The sequence below is a fragment of the Herpailurus yagouaroundi genome, unplaced genomic scaffold (genome assembly GCF_014898765.1).
Source record: "Herpailurus yagouaroundi ecotype Mexico unplaced genomic scaffold, PumYag 166, whole genome shotgun sequence".
NCBI lineage: Eukaryota > Metazoa > Chordata > Mammalia > Carnivora > Felidae > Herpailurus > Herpailurus yagouaroundi.
The window spans coordinates 15,694,945-15,711,209 of NW_024412407.1; the positions used below are offsets into that span (position 1 = coordinate 15,694,945).

Genomic DNA, 16,265 nt, shown 5'->3' on the forward strand with positions numbered 1-16,265 from the left:
CATACAAATATGAGGATCAAATGAGACGATATTTATAAATCAGTCCACATAATGCCCTGAACACTCTAGGTGCTCAATAAATGACAGCAATTGTTAGTTACCATTACTTTTCCTCCCTCTCTTTCTCATTTTGTACATGCCTTCCCACCCCCAACACAGTTCAGCTGAACTGAATCATCAGAAAAGTTTCAGTCAGTGTGCAAAAAATCAATACAATGCTTAATATTTATCTCCTCAGAAAAATACCATATTTCTTTTTGCCTGATGGTGATGTACTGGGCTCAAATTAACATTAAATTCACCAAATGCCCATTTTTTATAAGCAAAATGTAACAGTATTATTAGATTTCTCACTGTGGCAACATTTCTTACTCTAGAAATAATTTTTAAATGTTAAAGTATTTAGTATTGGGTTCATGGATATGTGTTAAAAATATATCATCTATCTGATTTTATTATAATTTTCTTTCTTCTTTCTTATAATACAAGTTTTAATATATTGCAAATATTTGTCTAATTGTCAACATTTAAATCATAAAAAAGTACCCTAAATAAAAAATAACATTTGTTCCTAAAGTAGTAAAATGCAGCCTAACTAAAATAACACAAATTATTCATAATTGCTTGAAATCTCTTTTCCCTTAAGAGTTTAATAAGCATCAGAAGTTTTACTGCTATTATATTTTAATGGTTGAGAGTTACTTATTTTAAATAAAACAGCAATAATTTTGAAATCACATCCTATTATAACAACATAACATATTTACAAATAGATACATAATATAAGTATTAAACAGTATAGTAAATAAAAAAAAATTTTAAATAAGGCAGAAAATTTAGGCAGAAAAAAGTTTAGGACGGTTTTCATTATGAAGCATGTGATTTATTTCCTAAGGTTGGTTTATGGTTATATAGTATATCTTTTCTAGGACATTCACTTCATTCTATACTAAAAACTTCATTCAGTATACACTTCACATTTACTATACATGTATGAACTTTATGGATATACGGTGGAGGTTGAATTAGTTTGAAATTAGGCTAGACACATGACAGGCTAGAATAACTAGAGTTAGGACAAATACTGTTTCCACTTGAAATGAGGTCAAATGCTTAAAACCACCTGCTTTATTGAATCCAAAGTCACAAATACAGAAATCCTAACTTTCATGTTAAATGCTTTTTCTACAAGCCCATGGTTTCTATGTCATATTTAAATTTCTATTTGAAAAGGCTTTCTCATATTACTTGCCAGATATTTTTCTTGTTTCACTAAAGGAAATTCTAATTGGCTCAAAGATAATAAATGCTCTCTAACCTGATCAATGTGAATTCATTTTTCTATTTCCACATTTTACTTAAATGTTTATCTAAAATAACTGTCCACTATTTAGGCAGTATAATAAAAATAAGGATCTCTTTTCTTCTCCTCTCCTACCTTCAGATGATTATGAAGAAAAAAAACATCAAGAACAGTGACAGTTAAATTCAAACAAGAAGTACACTACATTAAGCTATTTATCTGTTAGAAATAAACTGCATTAAGCTACTTACATTAATGTACTTCATGATAGACTAAGCACATTCCAGAAATAACTTTAAGAAGACGAAGAGGCCAGACAGCTAACATAATTTGTCTTATGACAAAATGACATTCTATATTTAAACTCAGGAACACTGTACTTCCAAATAATTTAAAAACATAGTTGGACATATTAAAAAGATTTCCAGATATCTAACAAAAGAAAACACAAATAGTGTGTGAGGAAACACACAGCACACTGCTTACTAACACCATATAAAGGGAATACTCTGTATCTATGGAATTTCATGTAAGCTAAAAACAGTTCAAAAAGATTTATAAGGCTTAGAAAATTTATGCACTAAATCTTTTTAGGACATTCTTTAAAATAATCCTACTTAAAGACTTTAACAATAATCACAAGGCTCCACAGGCTATCCAGCTTATCAATACTTCTTTTTTTTTTTCAATAATTACCTTTTAATCCAGAAATTCAATTTAATTTTCAAAAAATGTCAAAATACATATCCAATAATTCTTGAAAAATCTTCAAAACACAAATGCAACCTAAGATGTTTCTAAAAGCTATGCTCCATAGCACCTTTTAATTCACAGTATTCTTTTCTAAAGTATTAAGTACTGTATTTTATATACTGTATGGAAAACATGGAAGATTACCCTGTTTCCCTCTGAGTGTGGATTTCCTCCCAAAAAATCTCTTAAAATAGCAGGAATTCAACACTTACAAATGAACTGGAACAGTGATTCCCCCAATATGGAGTAGAATGGTTTCCTCATGTTGCCAGACTGGGTTAGAGGGGAAGTTTTTTCATCTCAACAATATTCCGAGTCACAAAAGCCTTGCATTAATAGTATCAGATAAGAAAGTTGTTTATTTTGACTTCCTGGAACTCAGATCTCCATTATAAGATAATAATTCGTGTTTTCTTATCTAATTATCAAAAAAAAATGAGTTGTTAAAAACATCTCTCAACAATCACTGTTACAACTAGAGAATCAATATACTTTCTAAGTACTGAACAGAATACAAGACTGCCCTATACTTATTACTAAAGACTATACCTGTAATTTTCACCTACACAAGTTTATATTTGCAAATGCAGAATATTTTCCAAATCCACCCATTGTTTAAAACCCAGAGAAACGGGGCGCCTGGGTGGCGAAGTCGGTTAAGCGTCCGACTTCAGCCAGGTCACGATCTCGCGGTCCGGGAGTTCGAGCCCCGCGTCGGGCACTGGGCTGATGGCTCGGAGCCTGGAGCCTGTTTCCGATTCTGTGTCTCCCTCTCTCTCTGCCCCTCCCCCGTTCATGCTCTGTCTCTCTCTGTCCCAAAAATAAATAAAAAACGTTGAAAAAAAAATTAAAAAAAAAAATAAATAAAAATAAATAAAACCCAGAGAAACCATAATCTAACATTGAAGATAAAGTAATTTGTTCAGTTATTTAAAAGTTTACAAATGTAAAATGATATTAAAAGATAAATTCTGTTCACAGTTCTAAGTTTGCATGTCAAAGTAAACATGTCCAAGTACTACTTTTCTGTAAAGGAATGACAACCAAGTGAATTCACATGAAACAGTAAACACAGAATTTAAAGACTCATATAAAATTCCTATCTGAACAGTTGCTTCCTAATCTACAAAATAAGACTAGCTCAATGGATCTCTAAACTTCCTTTCACTTCTATTTTGGATAATGGAATCAAATACCAAATTACCCTTACTTTTGTAATTCTGTAACCTTGGAATCAGCTCTTAGTGAAGACATAATTTTATTTAAAATATCTCAGCAAAGAAAGAAATTATTTCCTACAAATTTTATGAAGTTTATCCTAAAATATCCTTTGGTAACTTCAGTGGGTGAAAAGTATCCCACAAAAAGATGTCTACACGGAACCTATAAATGTGCCCTTACTTTTGAAAAAGGGTCATTGTAGATTTAATTAAAGGTCTTGGCATAAGACCATCCTGGATTAAGGTAAACCCTAACCCAATGACATTGTCCTTATAAGAGAGAGAGGACCATGTGAAGACAGAGGCAGAGATTGGAGTGACACAGCTGTAAATCAAAGACTGCAGACAGTCACCAAAAGCTAGAAGCATGGAACAGATTCTCTCCCAGAGCCTCTAGAAAAAATCAACCTGGCCACACCTTAATTTTAGAAATTAGATATTTTTATAGCTACCAAGTTTGTGGTTATCTGTTACAACAACCAGAAGAAATGAATACACTAATGTATCTCTGAACGAAAATCCCTTTTAAAAGGTATTATCATCAACACAATTTATCTTTGGCCATCATATATTTCATATTAATAATCAGTGAAAGGGGGACACCTGGCTGGCTTAGTCAGTAGAGCATGTGACTTGATCTTGGGGTCGTGAGTTTGAGCCCCACATCAGGTATGAAGATTACTTAAATAAATAAATATATTTTTTTAAAAAAAGAATTAGTGAAAGGGCTTGATCATTTCTAGATTTTTAACAAAAATTAACAACTTAATTCCAAGATAAACATAGATGAGCCTCTAATTTATAACATTTACTATCTGAGTCTATTTTGCCTTATGATTCAAATTATAATCACTGAAATATTTTAATCAAGAACATTACCTGATCATTTGTCAATATGTTTCAAATACTTGTCTGCTATTGCTTTCTGAAGAGAATTCATAAATAAGTTTCAGTACTACAAAGCTCAGTTTTCTTAAACTTGTACCTGTAAAATGTTTTCAAGCTTTTTGAGTGGTCAGCAGTATCAAAAAGATATCATGAAATAACTGTAAACAATTTCATTTTCCACTATTCAGGCTTATGGAGCAAGTCTTAAACTTTTCTCAGTTCTTTATCAGTTCCTTGGATTTATTATGTATGTTTAAAACACAAAAAGTCTGATGTGATCTGTGGATCACCACTGTGCCTAAAACAAAGTCCGTAATTTTTACCTCTTCAATTGTTCATTGTGGAGATAGTCTATATAAGTCTATTTTTAGAACTCAAGATATCTCTGACATTACCACATAAATCTCTGAATGTCCTGACTATCTGGCCACTGAAAAGTCTTGTTCAGGAAGACATAAAAAGTTAGGAAATTAACAACTGCATAGCAGCCTAGTTCACAAACAAGTCTAGATATAGGTGGTAGAGGTATGTTAAGCCTATAAATAACATAAGGTAAAATGAAATAACGAAATTCTAGCAGTTTCTGAGGTACTGTAACAGTAAACAAGCATATGAAAAACATTAAATTCCAGAAAATTGACTTAGATTTCAAGGAGTCAGCTATACTCCAACCAGCAAATATATATACTGGAACTAACAAGTATTTCATAATTTCATATTTTTGAAAAACTCTTTTCCATACATAGAATGTATAATGTCTGTTATCTGCTAGCAAGTATTTATGAGCATAAGTGAATTTCCAAACTAAAAACAGAGAGACTAAGGTGATCATAAAAAACTGAATTCTACGTTTCCAAACTAAGGAAAGAAAAGCTCTAATTTTGCCAGGAGACAATAGGTGAGGAAAGGAAAAAAAGAGAGTAAAAGAGAAAAAGTAGAAGAGTTGAGGAAAATGTAGACAGGCTTCATGACTACTTCGATCGCCAATAACAATTCCACCATTAACAACTACAAAAACACAAAACAGAAACACCAGAAGGATGTACGGCCAAGTCAAAAGGAAAAGCACACTCAAGTTCTTAAAGGACATGGAATAAGCCAAAAGAAACTGAAGAATTTTCCTGAATTCTGAAAATGGTCCTTTAATAGGCGGAAGCCTCTCTTCCTTCTTCTTTTGTAGCTCAGTTTTCCAAGCTTCTGTTAATTTTTGTGCAATGATATTTCCTGCGCAGAAGACAGCCCAGATGATATTAGTTTGACGAAACATGAAGCCACAAAATCCAAGCAAAGCTGAAGTTTTATGATTTCCATAAAGACACATCAAATAGGCAAAAAGAGTAAAAAACATGGATCCTGCTTCTGTATAATAAAGGAAGTTAAAAAAATAGAGTGTGGGAAATACTGCTAATGTTAATGTTGACAAGATTCTCTGGATACTTGAGGCAGCCTAAGAGGAAAAGAAAATACATTTACAATTATTTTCACAATAAAACAAATATGCTATTTCTGCTGGGCTAACAGAGATTTATTAAAAAAACAAAAACTACCTTAATCTTAAATAAAATTATTCAACGTTAATCTTATTTCTAGCTTTGCAAAAACACAACATACATTTGTAAGGATGCTTTCTGGTACCTTTTAGTTCTATTTATCAGTTTGAAAGTCATGAAGACAACACATGTGTATGCCAAAGCCTCTATGTTCTAAAACACTTTGAATGATTCAACAAATAATGAAGGAGTTATTGTGTGAACTAAATTCTATGAGGAACATGTTGATGAACGGGACACAGGGCACACAGTTTCATTTCCCTGAACTAAGTCTTAGCGCTTCTAAAAAGCATTCATTTAGCCATCATCCTTAATTTCTTTTAAAGATACTCCCTTCAAAACTTTAGAGGCAATGTAAATATGTATATAGCATTTTTACCACTATACCCAATGGTCTTACTGTTTCATGATGAATTTACAGGTTTTTTACTGAAAATAGTGGTCTCAGTCTAAAGTTAAATATCTTATTTTGGCCTTTCTCAAAAGCTATTTCAGATTTTGAAAGTATTCTTATCTCCTGAAATTTTATCTTCCACTTAATCTAAATCACCAAATCAGACCATGCCATTCTCTTGGTTAAAATTAAAAGCTGTATGCCATCACTTACTAGATCAAGTTCAAAATCCTTTCCATGACATATGAAGGCATTCATGACTTCACCCCTACCCACTTGTCTAGCCTCACATCCTTGTACTTTATCATCTTGTGATTCCAAAGAGCAACAACTCTGTATGATCTTGTTGCTCACCTCCTTTCTACCTTTGCTTATGCTTTTTCTCCTGCCAGGATTCATTCCCCACCCTACAGTACTGTCTATTCATCGGGATTCAGTTCAGATACCATCTTTTCTGGGAAGTCTTACCCAATGCCACCCATACATCTTACTGCCATTCAGGCTACAAAATAAGTGCTCCTCTAATCCTTCTGAGTCCTTATAATGTCTTATACCTATCTCCCTCTCATCATTTACACTATTGAAATCATTTAAGTTAAACCTAATTATTATAATTAATATTTATTGAGTCCTTACTATTCTATCAGGCATTATTCCAAATGCCTTCCCTTTATTAATCTCCTGTACTCCAACAGTCCTCTGATGTAGATTCTATATTTCCATTTAATAGAAGAATACAGTAAGGGGTCACTAAAGGTGACCTGCTAAAAGTAACACAACTTGGAAATGGACAGAATTCAAAGCTAGGCAATTCACCTCACAATTCCTCAAAGTCTGTCTTCCCTAAGGAAGATAAAAGTTTGGTAAAGAAAAAAAAAATGCCTTATTTATTTCTGTAGTCTCAGTGCCTACCACACATAATAAGCACCATAAACATTTACTGAACTCATTTGATTCACAAATATTTATTTTAGGTTTCACAAATCAAAGTATTACAAATCATTCAAGTATTTAAATACAAACTTATTCTAAAATGGGGGTAGGAGACTTGCTTTATCTTAACAAAATATACATAAAGACTAAGTGTTCAAGATACTTTTCATCAAATCTCATAAAATCGATTTATCAAAATTGTGGATCTGACTACATAGAAATTTACAATAAATTATTTTGGAAACATACCTTGTGTCTGGGTTGTACCTTGCGGAAAAGCAAATATAGTAAATAGAAGTTGCCTACACTGAAGAGAAGATTAACAAATCTGAGCATTCCAATGGAGCACACAACATGTTCAGACCATCCAAAGATCCAACTGGCAGGTTTGACCACTCCAACTGACAGCAGGTATAAGCCAGGTAATGTAGTAATCATGGGATCCCACTTAAAAAGGAAAGGCCAACAATGAAGCAAAAACAAGATGAAATACTAACAGGACCTACACAAGGAAGTCAAGCTCAAAAACATCTCTACCAATGATCAGGTATGTTGAGAAGTTAGTCTGTGACACGGTGGTTAGGTAAGTCCTCAGCAGATAAAATATCTCCTTTAAACAAAAGTTTTGCTTATATTTTGCCTCTGTACCTGTTCTGTGCGGAGGTATCTGTAACCAGTAAACAACAACAACTTAAAACCAGTTTCCATTTTCCAAGACCTACCCTTCAGAAACCCTATATTTTAGTGATCAAACTGCAAATGTTCCCATTTTAAAGTGTGGAAACACTGACTAGAACTCTGATGGTTTTGGAGGGAAAGAAGTGTTTAAAGAGATCAAACCACAGGCTCCATAATGGTAGCTAACATGTACTGAGCCAAGAATTGTGCCAAATCCTCTTTATTTAATCCTGCAACACATCTTATAGTAGATCCTGTTAAAATTGTCATTCTCAGAGAAGTAACCTGAGGCTCAAAAATTTTCCAAGGTCACATAACTAGTAAATAACCACACAAAAATTACAGACTTTATATTTCTAACCACATTGCTTCCCCAGAAAAGTAAGGATAATACATCTACTTTATTTTTTATCTTTATATTTACATAGGCCTTTATATTTTCAAACATGATGCCACCTCACTGGGTGCTAGTTTCTCCAGTTAACTGAAGGTTCCCAAAAACACCAAGAATGGAATTAATGTAACTTGTCACTTCTTGGTGGCTGAAGATTCCCCTCATTCCCCCCATTCCCCATAGTATCGCACACCCAAAATATTGGGGGAAACTCTTAACAGGTGAACTAAAGTGAGGTTTCCCGACATTTCCAAGGGGGCAGGCCGATGCCTCTGATCTAGGGATTGGGGAAGAAAAGCTGGGATAGCTAATACCACCCACCAAGAGGGAAACAAATGTACCGTGCGCCTGGGTTGTACCTTGTGACAAAGCAAATATATTATTCCATTAGCGAATTTCTCAGAACATTACTTCCTGAGACACAGATCTGCTTATATTCATTCATTAAACAAACATTTCACAGATCTCAGGGACAGGAACAAAAGATTACCCAGTTCCTTTCATAATTCGAAACTGGAAGGGTAGAGCGGAGGGACCAAAGGATAAGGGGGGGGGGGGGGGTAGAAAGTAGTGCTGGGGCTGGGTCAGCCCTCTCTGGCCTGCCCTAGGGTGGGGGTAGGTTGGGGACCCCACCTGCGAGAGGGAGAAATGGCCCTCACAGTAGCGCTGCGCCTGCGGCAGGTGGAAGATCTCGTCCATGTAGGGCTCTCGCAGCGCCCGGCTGAAGGCGGAGAAGAGGAGACAGGACACTAAAAAGGTACAGCTCAGGGCAGCCGAGAAGTAGTAACCCTCGAGCTGCGCCATTCCTGCCCCCATAGCCACTGCCCAAGAACCCAGTCCTGGAAAATCTGTTCCGGGTTCTCGAGCCTGCAAAGTCGAGCTTGAAACTCGGGCTCGAAATGGGCGCGCAAGGCGGGACTGGCCGGACAGGACTGAGCATAGCCGGAAAGCAAAGGATGCTGGGAGAGCCCGGACCCTGATCTTCCGGAGGGATCCGGTCACTGTTTCCGGAGTGACGAGTTTAGGTAACGGACCGGGCTGTTGCCCTGTCAATCACGTTGCGCAGGTCGCACTGGAGTGGTCAGAGCCACCGGGAGGGGCGGATCCCGGAGTCTACAGGGGCTGTAGCTGCGCGGCTAGATGGCTTTGAAGGGAAAGTCGCAGTTGTTTATCCCTCTAGTTGCATTTGGCTTTTTTCCTGCTCGTTCTCATCTCTTACCAGGAGGTGGCATCGCTTCCACACGTTTGCAATCCCCAAGCCCTGACATTTTGCACCTTTCCCCCTAATTATTTTTCTTTCATGTGATCTGAATTGAAACCTGTGATTCCAAGATATTTGGTTTCATCAATTTTGGAGTGTAGGAGGGGAACTTTGGTTATGGAAGCTAAGATTACGACTTCCAGATTAAAACTTGAATGTCTGAAGAGGCTTTTCACTGCTGAATGAACTTCACTTAATTAGAGGATTTTTTTTAAGGTTAAAAAAGACCTCTTTTAGAATGTGGACACTCTTAAAGGGGATTTAGTTAAGTCGGCATTCATAGTGCACTCTGATAACCAGATTGCAGTACTCTGTAGGAGCTGGGGAAAGAAATTTTTAGGATTTGGGGTGTTTTAGATAAGAAAGGATTCTCTGTATCGGCAAGTTTGTTCTCGTTCATATCTCTGCTGCAGTATTTTATTTTTACTACTAAATAATAAGCATGAACATATTAATGGGTGGCACTGTGTATCAGTAATTTTTGTAGTCCCCCAAACGGCTTTCACATACTAAGCTCTTAAATTGGTAAACTGTTTACAGGTTGTGTAGATTTCGCATATTTCTGATATTAGGAGTTAGGGGCAGGAAGTGAAAGAGAATATTTGAAGAATGCTGAAGATAAATTATGTCTTGTAATTTTGCCTTGAACATAGTTGGCATGTTTTGAAGGATGCCCTCTTGGGTACTCTCAGTCAGATTGTCTTTGGTGGGAATACATTAGAAAAGGGTCAGGATTTGTTTAGTGTTACAAACCTCAAGGTTCTCAGTTCATTTTTCTTTGACTCCAAGCTAATTCACACTGTCCCAATTTAGACAAATTAAACTGCATCCCTATTCAGTCTCTGCTATTTCTTCATTAATAAAAGGGCACAACGTGAATAGGGGTGGGATGGAAACATATTTAAGCCACTGGAATCAAATCATGTCAGGATTCTGTTTTGATGTGATGCTTAGCTTTGTTTTCTTTATTATCTCCCATTTTATTACTGGGTCAATAATGTGCTTACCTATTTAAAATCATGTCCAGATGATTCAGTCTTCAAAAAGTAGGTAATGGTCTACAAGTAATGGCCCCAGATCCCATGATTTACTCAAAGGTGACATATATACTGTAGGGGAGGAAAAGTATCTGTTTCCTCTACCCTTCTAAGTTCTCAACTGGGAGCTCTGTAACAAAAGACAGATTAATGAGGAGAAAGCATACAAGTATATTTAATATAAATTTTATGTGACATAGGAGCCTTCGTATGGAAGTGAAAACTTGAAGAGATAGTTCAATCTGAGCATTTTTATGCTAGGTTTGATGAAGAGTGGAAAGTAGTGAAAGGGTATGATAAGACAAAAAGTATGAGGTAAGTATAGTAAACTGGAAGAAACTTAGCAAGGCCTGTTCATTCAGATTCCTCTATGTTCCTTCAATTTCAAAAATAAGGATGCTTCTTTCCTCTGTGTGTAGGAAGGCCACCTCTCACATAAAGGTTTTATGATCTGCTTCAGGAGGTCAGAAAGTCCTCTCTAGGTTTTATGATCTGCTTCATTGGAAGACCAGAAAATCCTTCCTGCACATGCCATTTCTCAAATTTCTTTGGCTTGAAATATTCAATATAACAAGTTATCATATTTGGGGCTAACATGTCTTAAACCTCCCTCCCCATCAATACCCTGCAGTCTGTTGACTTATCCCTGAAATAGTGGCAAATTTTTCAAGGTAGTAGAGTAAGGCCAGAGATTTATGCTACAAATTTCTTTATATAAAAATTGCCATCAAGAGCTTACATTATACATCCTGTCCCTATAGATATCACACACATCCCTTTAAGGTTACGTGAATGTTTCAAGGAAATATGGGGCTTTAGAACTGCTAGGGATCTTCTTTAATCTAATTGATTTCATTTCTGAAAAGCAGCTGCAGTTAAAATAAGTGCTTTACCTGAAATCACATAGGAAATTAGTGACAGAGGCAAAGGTAGAAACTAGGATATCAGCTCAAGAGTAATAAAATGACCCCATGTTGTTATTGTTTAAAACAATCTTCAATTTATACTGAAATGAATGTTTGTTAGTCCCAGTAACCTTACATCTACGTTCTACTCCTTTATGTTTTTATCTACCAAATTGAAAATACAGGTGTCTTTTTTTTTAGATGTCCACCTTGCAGAGTAATTGTATTAAAATCTGCTGGAGAGCCTTGTAAAAAATTAGATTCCAGGGTACCATCTCAAACCACTGAATAATAATTTTCAGATTTGGAAACCATCAGTGCAAAACATGAATGCTAAGAAATCCTATTGGTTCCATAGTGGTCTTCACAGAATACTCTACTAGTTTGTTGGTGAATTATTTTTACTATTTACAAATTGGAGAAGGTTTGTCATATATCCACTTTGGGATTACCACATCTCCAGTAACCTATAAATGCTTTTCCAAAGTCTGCCACTAAATCAAGACCTAATAAAATAGCTACCTGTGGGGATTTTAATGAAGTAAGCTATATTTTACTAGGCTTATCTTTTAAAACTGGATCATGATTCATATTCACTTTGCATTCTCTGTTCAGGATTTCAACCCCAATTTCCCACAGATGTTTATTTTGTGGAAGAGAGTCAACACTAGGATGAGTAATTCCATCATCATTGAACATTAGTTAAGTTCTCTATTTTGTGCTATTTGAATTATGATATAAAAAGTTAGGCAAGAAAAATAAGCAATTTCTGTTGGAGTTCTAAGGATAGGTAGTGTTCACAAGAAGTAAATATTTATGGGGTGCCTGAGTGGCTCAGTCAGGTAAGCATATGACTTTGACTTAGATCATGATCTCGATCTCACACCTCTGCTTTTGAATTCAAGCCCTGCTCGTGAGTTTAAGCCCCACGTGGGGTTCTGTGCTGACAGTATAGAGCCTACTTTTGGATTCTCTATTTCCCTCACTCTCTGCCACTCCCCCACTGGGGCATGCACTCTCTCTCTCTCTCTTTCAAAAACAAACATTAAAAAAAGAAATATTTGTTGATTTAAGCCATTAAGATTTTGCCTTTATTACTGCCATGAAACTTAGCCCATCCTGATCAATTCTGACATTCCTAATTTGATGAACTCATGTAACATTGTGTATATGAATTCTGTGGAACATAAATTTCCAAACAGTGAGTTTCCCTAAAGACTGTAATTCTAAGAGAAATTTGTCTAAGTACCCTCTTACTTTGAAGTGATAGACCAAGTACCATTCTTCCTCTTATTGAATGCTTTTCACTTGCTACTGAACCAAAACACTGATCACTTGATACTGATAGTCGTGAGATGGCTTACTCAGTTCTAGGTGACAGTTCTAACTACAGCAGGGTACTATACCTTGGGCAAAATCATACATGATGACATTCAAAAAGCAAGTCTAACCTTGAGCTCAATTTCAACATATTGACGAAAAAACTTTTATAATTAACCAATGAATGAATGAATTAATTAAAAGAAAACAATGCAACATTTTGATATAAATGTGTTAACCAGTATTTTAGCTCTTTGCTGAAAGTATCTTGAAGGTATGATGTAGGGTGACCAATCTTCTTGGTTTGCTGGAGACTTTCCAGTTGTAGCCTTGCAAGTTTCAGGAAATCCTTTGGTTCCAGATAAACAGAGATAGTTGGTCAGCTGGAAAGTTATACCATACAAACCAAAGCAAAACTTCCTACATATCCTGTATAACAATGGTTCTTAAAGTGTGGTCTCTGGACCAGCAGCATTAGCACCACCCAGGAACCTGTTAGAAATGCAAGTTATTAAGCAATGTTTTAGACTTACTGAAACAGAAACTCTGGGGGCAGAGACAAGAAATCTGTGTTGTAAACATTCATTTAATAATCAATTATGATTCTCCTAAATTCCTAGGTAAACCTGATGCACGTCTAAATTCGAGAACACTGTAGTCCTCTACATTGCCTTTGCTCTTCTGGTCACATGTACTGCTTTGCCACCTGTCTAGGGTCTTTTTTGTGTGTCTTCTCTCTCTTTTTTTTTTTTCTCTCCTGGAGTCGAATTTGGCTTATCCAATTCTTCATCTCCAGGCTTTACCCTACTGAAAAACACAAAGTTAATCTCCAAACAACATAGAGATTCCTTCCTCCTCAGCAGGTGGAAAAGAGAATTTAAATACAAGTTAATATTTTTCTATTGTATAAATTCATACTTAAATACATCTAATTTTTCTTTTAAAAAATCTATGTAAAGAGGAACTGTTCTTTTTGAAAAAGAGTAGCTGAAACTATAGTCCTATAGCTACTGCGTCCAGTTAAATGAGAAGCATTCCAGGGAAAAGAAACTTCACAAAGACCTTTGCCCTTACATTATGTAAAATTTAAGGAAATGATGAATGATTGTTAAATGGATTGAAATATTATATTGATGAAATTGCAGTACCATTAAATCAATCAAAGTAAAAAGTTAAAAGAAAGACACTGACCTAATTTGTAATTTTACATTTTTAATAAACCAGCAGTATGATCTTACTAATTTAAAATGTTCAGAGTTTGGACTCAGATTTATCATACTGCTTTTATTACTAAAGAAACATTCATCCATGTTAATGTGAAATATTTAAGAGGCTATTTACTTATTTCTCTTTTCATTTTATTTTTTATTTATTTATTTATTTTTTAATTTTTTTTTCAACGTTTATTTATTTTGGGGACAGAGAGAGACAGAGCGTGAACGGGGGAGGGGCAGAGAGAGAGGGAGACACAGAATCGAAACAGGCTCCAGGCTCTGAGCCATCAGCCCAGAGCCTGACGCGGGGGGCTCGAACTCACGGACCGCGAGATCGTGACCTGGCTGAAGTCGGACGCTTAACCAACTGCGCCACCCAGGCGCCCCTCTCTTTTCATTTTAAAGGCAGAGCTAGAAGAAGACAGAACACTCTCACACTGATCATTTGGTGCCCTGCACCAACTGAAAGTTTGACATACATTCAAAATATTGTTCTTGAATTATTTGTATGATATTAATTTAGTGAGTACAGAGACAACCTGAATTTTCATTAATGAAATTCAAATGCAGAAACCCTCATTTGGACTTTATTTTCACTGGGCAAAGCAGAGACGTTGGAGGAGTAGCTCCTATTCTCTGGTCCCTGTTTTCGGTCTTGTTTTGCCTTGTATAGCTTTTCTGGATGAGACAACAAACCATATTAAAAGATTTACAATTATTTAATACAATGAAATGAAATAGTACCTTGTTTATCACTGTCTCAAAGTTTTAATTTCTGTAACAGCCAAGTTTTGATGACTGATGATATGTTTGTGCAAAAATAGTTAAAATAGATATCTGTATTAAAGAAGTGGTTTTTCAGAAACTTATCTCCACTAGAGGGTGCTGACAACTTTAGCAAAATCAGGACCAGTTTGTTCCTTTCCTAAACTGACTTGTTTCCTAAACAAATGTTCTAGCCTTGCTTATCAATCAGCACTCAAAATCTGCCTAACGAGACTGCCACCAGGTTGGCTCTTTCTAGTTTTTAAAGCTCATTATTTTCAATATTAATACTGCATTACCATTATTTTTTTGTATTGATGTTCTTTACCATATGTAGTTTGAGAAACACTCCATACCTTGTGATAAATGCAAATTTACCTTAAAAAAGCAAAATTAGAGACTCCTGGATTGCTCAGTCAGTTGGGCATCCGACTTTGGCTCAGGTCATGATTTCGTGGTTCATGAGTTCGAGCCCCGGGTCAAGCTCTGTGCTGACAGCTCAGAGCCTGGAGCTTGCTTTGAATTCTGTCTCTTCCTCTCTCTGCCCTCCCCTGCTCACGTGCTCTCTCTCTATCAAAAATGAATAAACATCAAAAAACATTTTAAAAAAGCAAAGTTAAAGAGAAAAAAAAAACTCCGTATTATGTCCAAAAGATATATAATGTAACTTATTTTCAAAGTGGCAACCTGAAAAATGTAATGTAATAAATATCCAAGCACAGTGTTTCCATTTGGCCCACGTCATTTAATACAGTGGTCAAGAGTCAATCTAAAGTTTGCACTTTCTTGAGGCACCTGGGTGGCTCAGTTGGTTGAACAGCTCAGGTCCTGATCTCAGGGATCGTGAGTTCAAGTCCTGCATCAGGCTCTGTGCCTGGAGCCTGCTTCAGATTCTGTGTTGCTCTCTTGCTCTGTTCCTCCCCAGCTCATGCTCTGTCTCTCTCTCAAGAATAAATAAAACATTTAAAAAATTTTAAGTTTGCCCTTTCTTTTATTTTTGAGAACTCAGTGCTCTGTGAATGAAAAGTTATTTACCAAGCTAGCCTAAACAAATGTGGCTTATGGGTAAATGGCAAATTTTATTTGTTCTCTCATGAATGTGGGTACTCTGAAATTGTAGGGAGAGCCTGGGGATGGTTCTGGTTCTCCATCTTCGCAGCCTCTTTGTCAGATGGTTCCTTGCAGTGAAAGCAAGACCTGACCAAATTCCTCAGAAAATGGGCATGTGTTAGCTCCAGTAAGGCAGGGGCAGCCATAAAATATGCTTGTAGGTGGAAGGAGCTCTTTCTCTATGCCATCTAGTAGCTCTCCTGGGCAGCTCTTCTTCATGCGTGTCTTATTCCCAAGCACATGTGGTGACTTTCTTACGGTGTAATCAACAAACCTTGTAACCAGCTCTTCAGGCAGAAATTTTTTTAAGTTTATTTATTTTTGAGAGAGAGAGAGTGAGAGAGATCGTGCCAGCAGGAGAGAGGGAGGGGCAGAGAGAGAGGGACAGAGGATCTGAAGTGAGCTCTGTGCTGATAGAAGAGAGCTACAGGGGCTCAAACTCACAAAACTGTGAGATCATGACCTGAGCCAAGACCCTCAACTGACGGAGCCACCCAGATGCCCCAGAATTTTTTTTTTAAGTGGAGAAAAACTGAATTG

The 16,265-nt window shown here is 36.1% G+C and overlaps 1 protein-coding gene across 1 annotated transcript; it reads right to left on the reverse strand.

The window, feature by feature from the left end:
* Window positions 1-3,940: 3,940 nt before the first annotated feature.
* Window positions 3,941-9,065, reverse strand: ALG10 (ALG10 alpha-1,2-glucosyltransferase). Its single transcript, XM_040488447.1, has 3 exons — window positions 8,747-9,065; window positions 7,291-7,488; window positions 3,941-5,611 (listed from the first exon to the last, which is right to left on the reverse strand). The coding sequence occupies exons 1-3, from the start codon at window positions 8,927-8,929 to the stop codon at window positions 4,556-4,558; spliced, it is 1,437 nt and encodes a 478-aa protein (XP_040344381.1). The 5' UTR covers window positions 8,930-9,065; the 3' UTR covers window positions 3,941-4,555.
* Window positions 9,066-16,265: the final 7,200 nt, after the last annotated feature.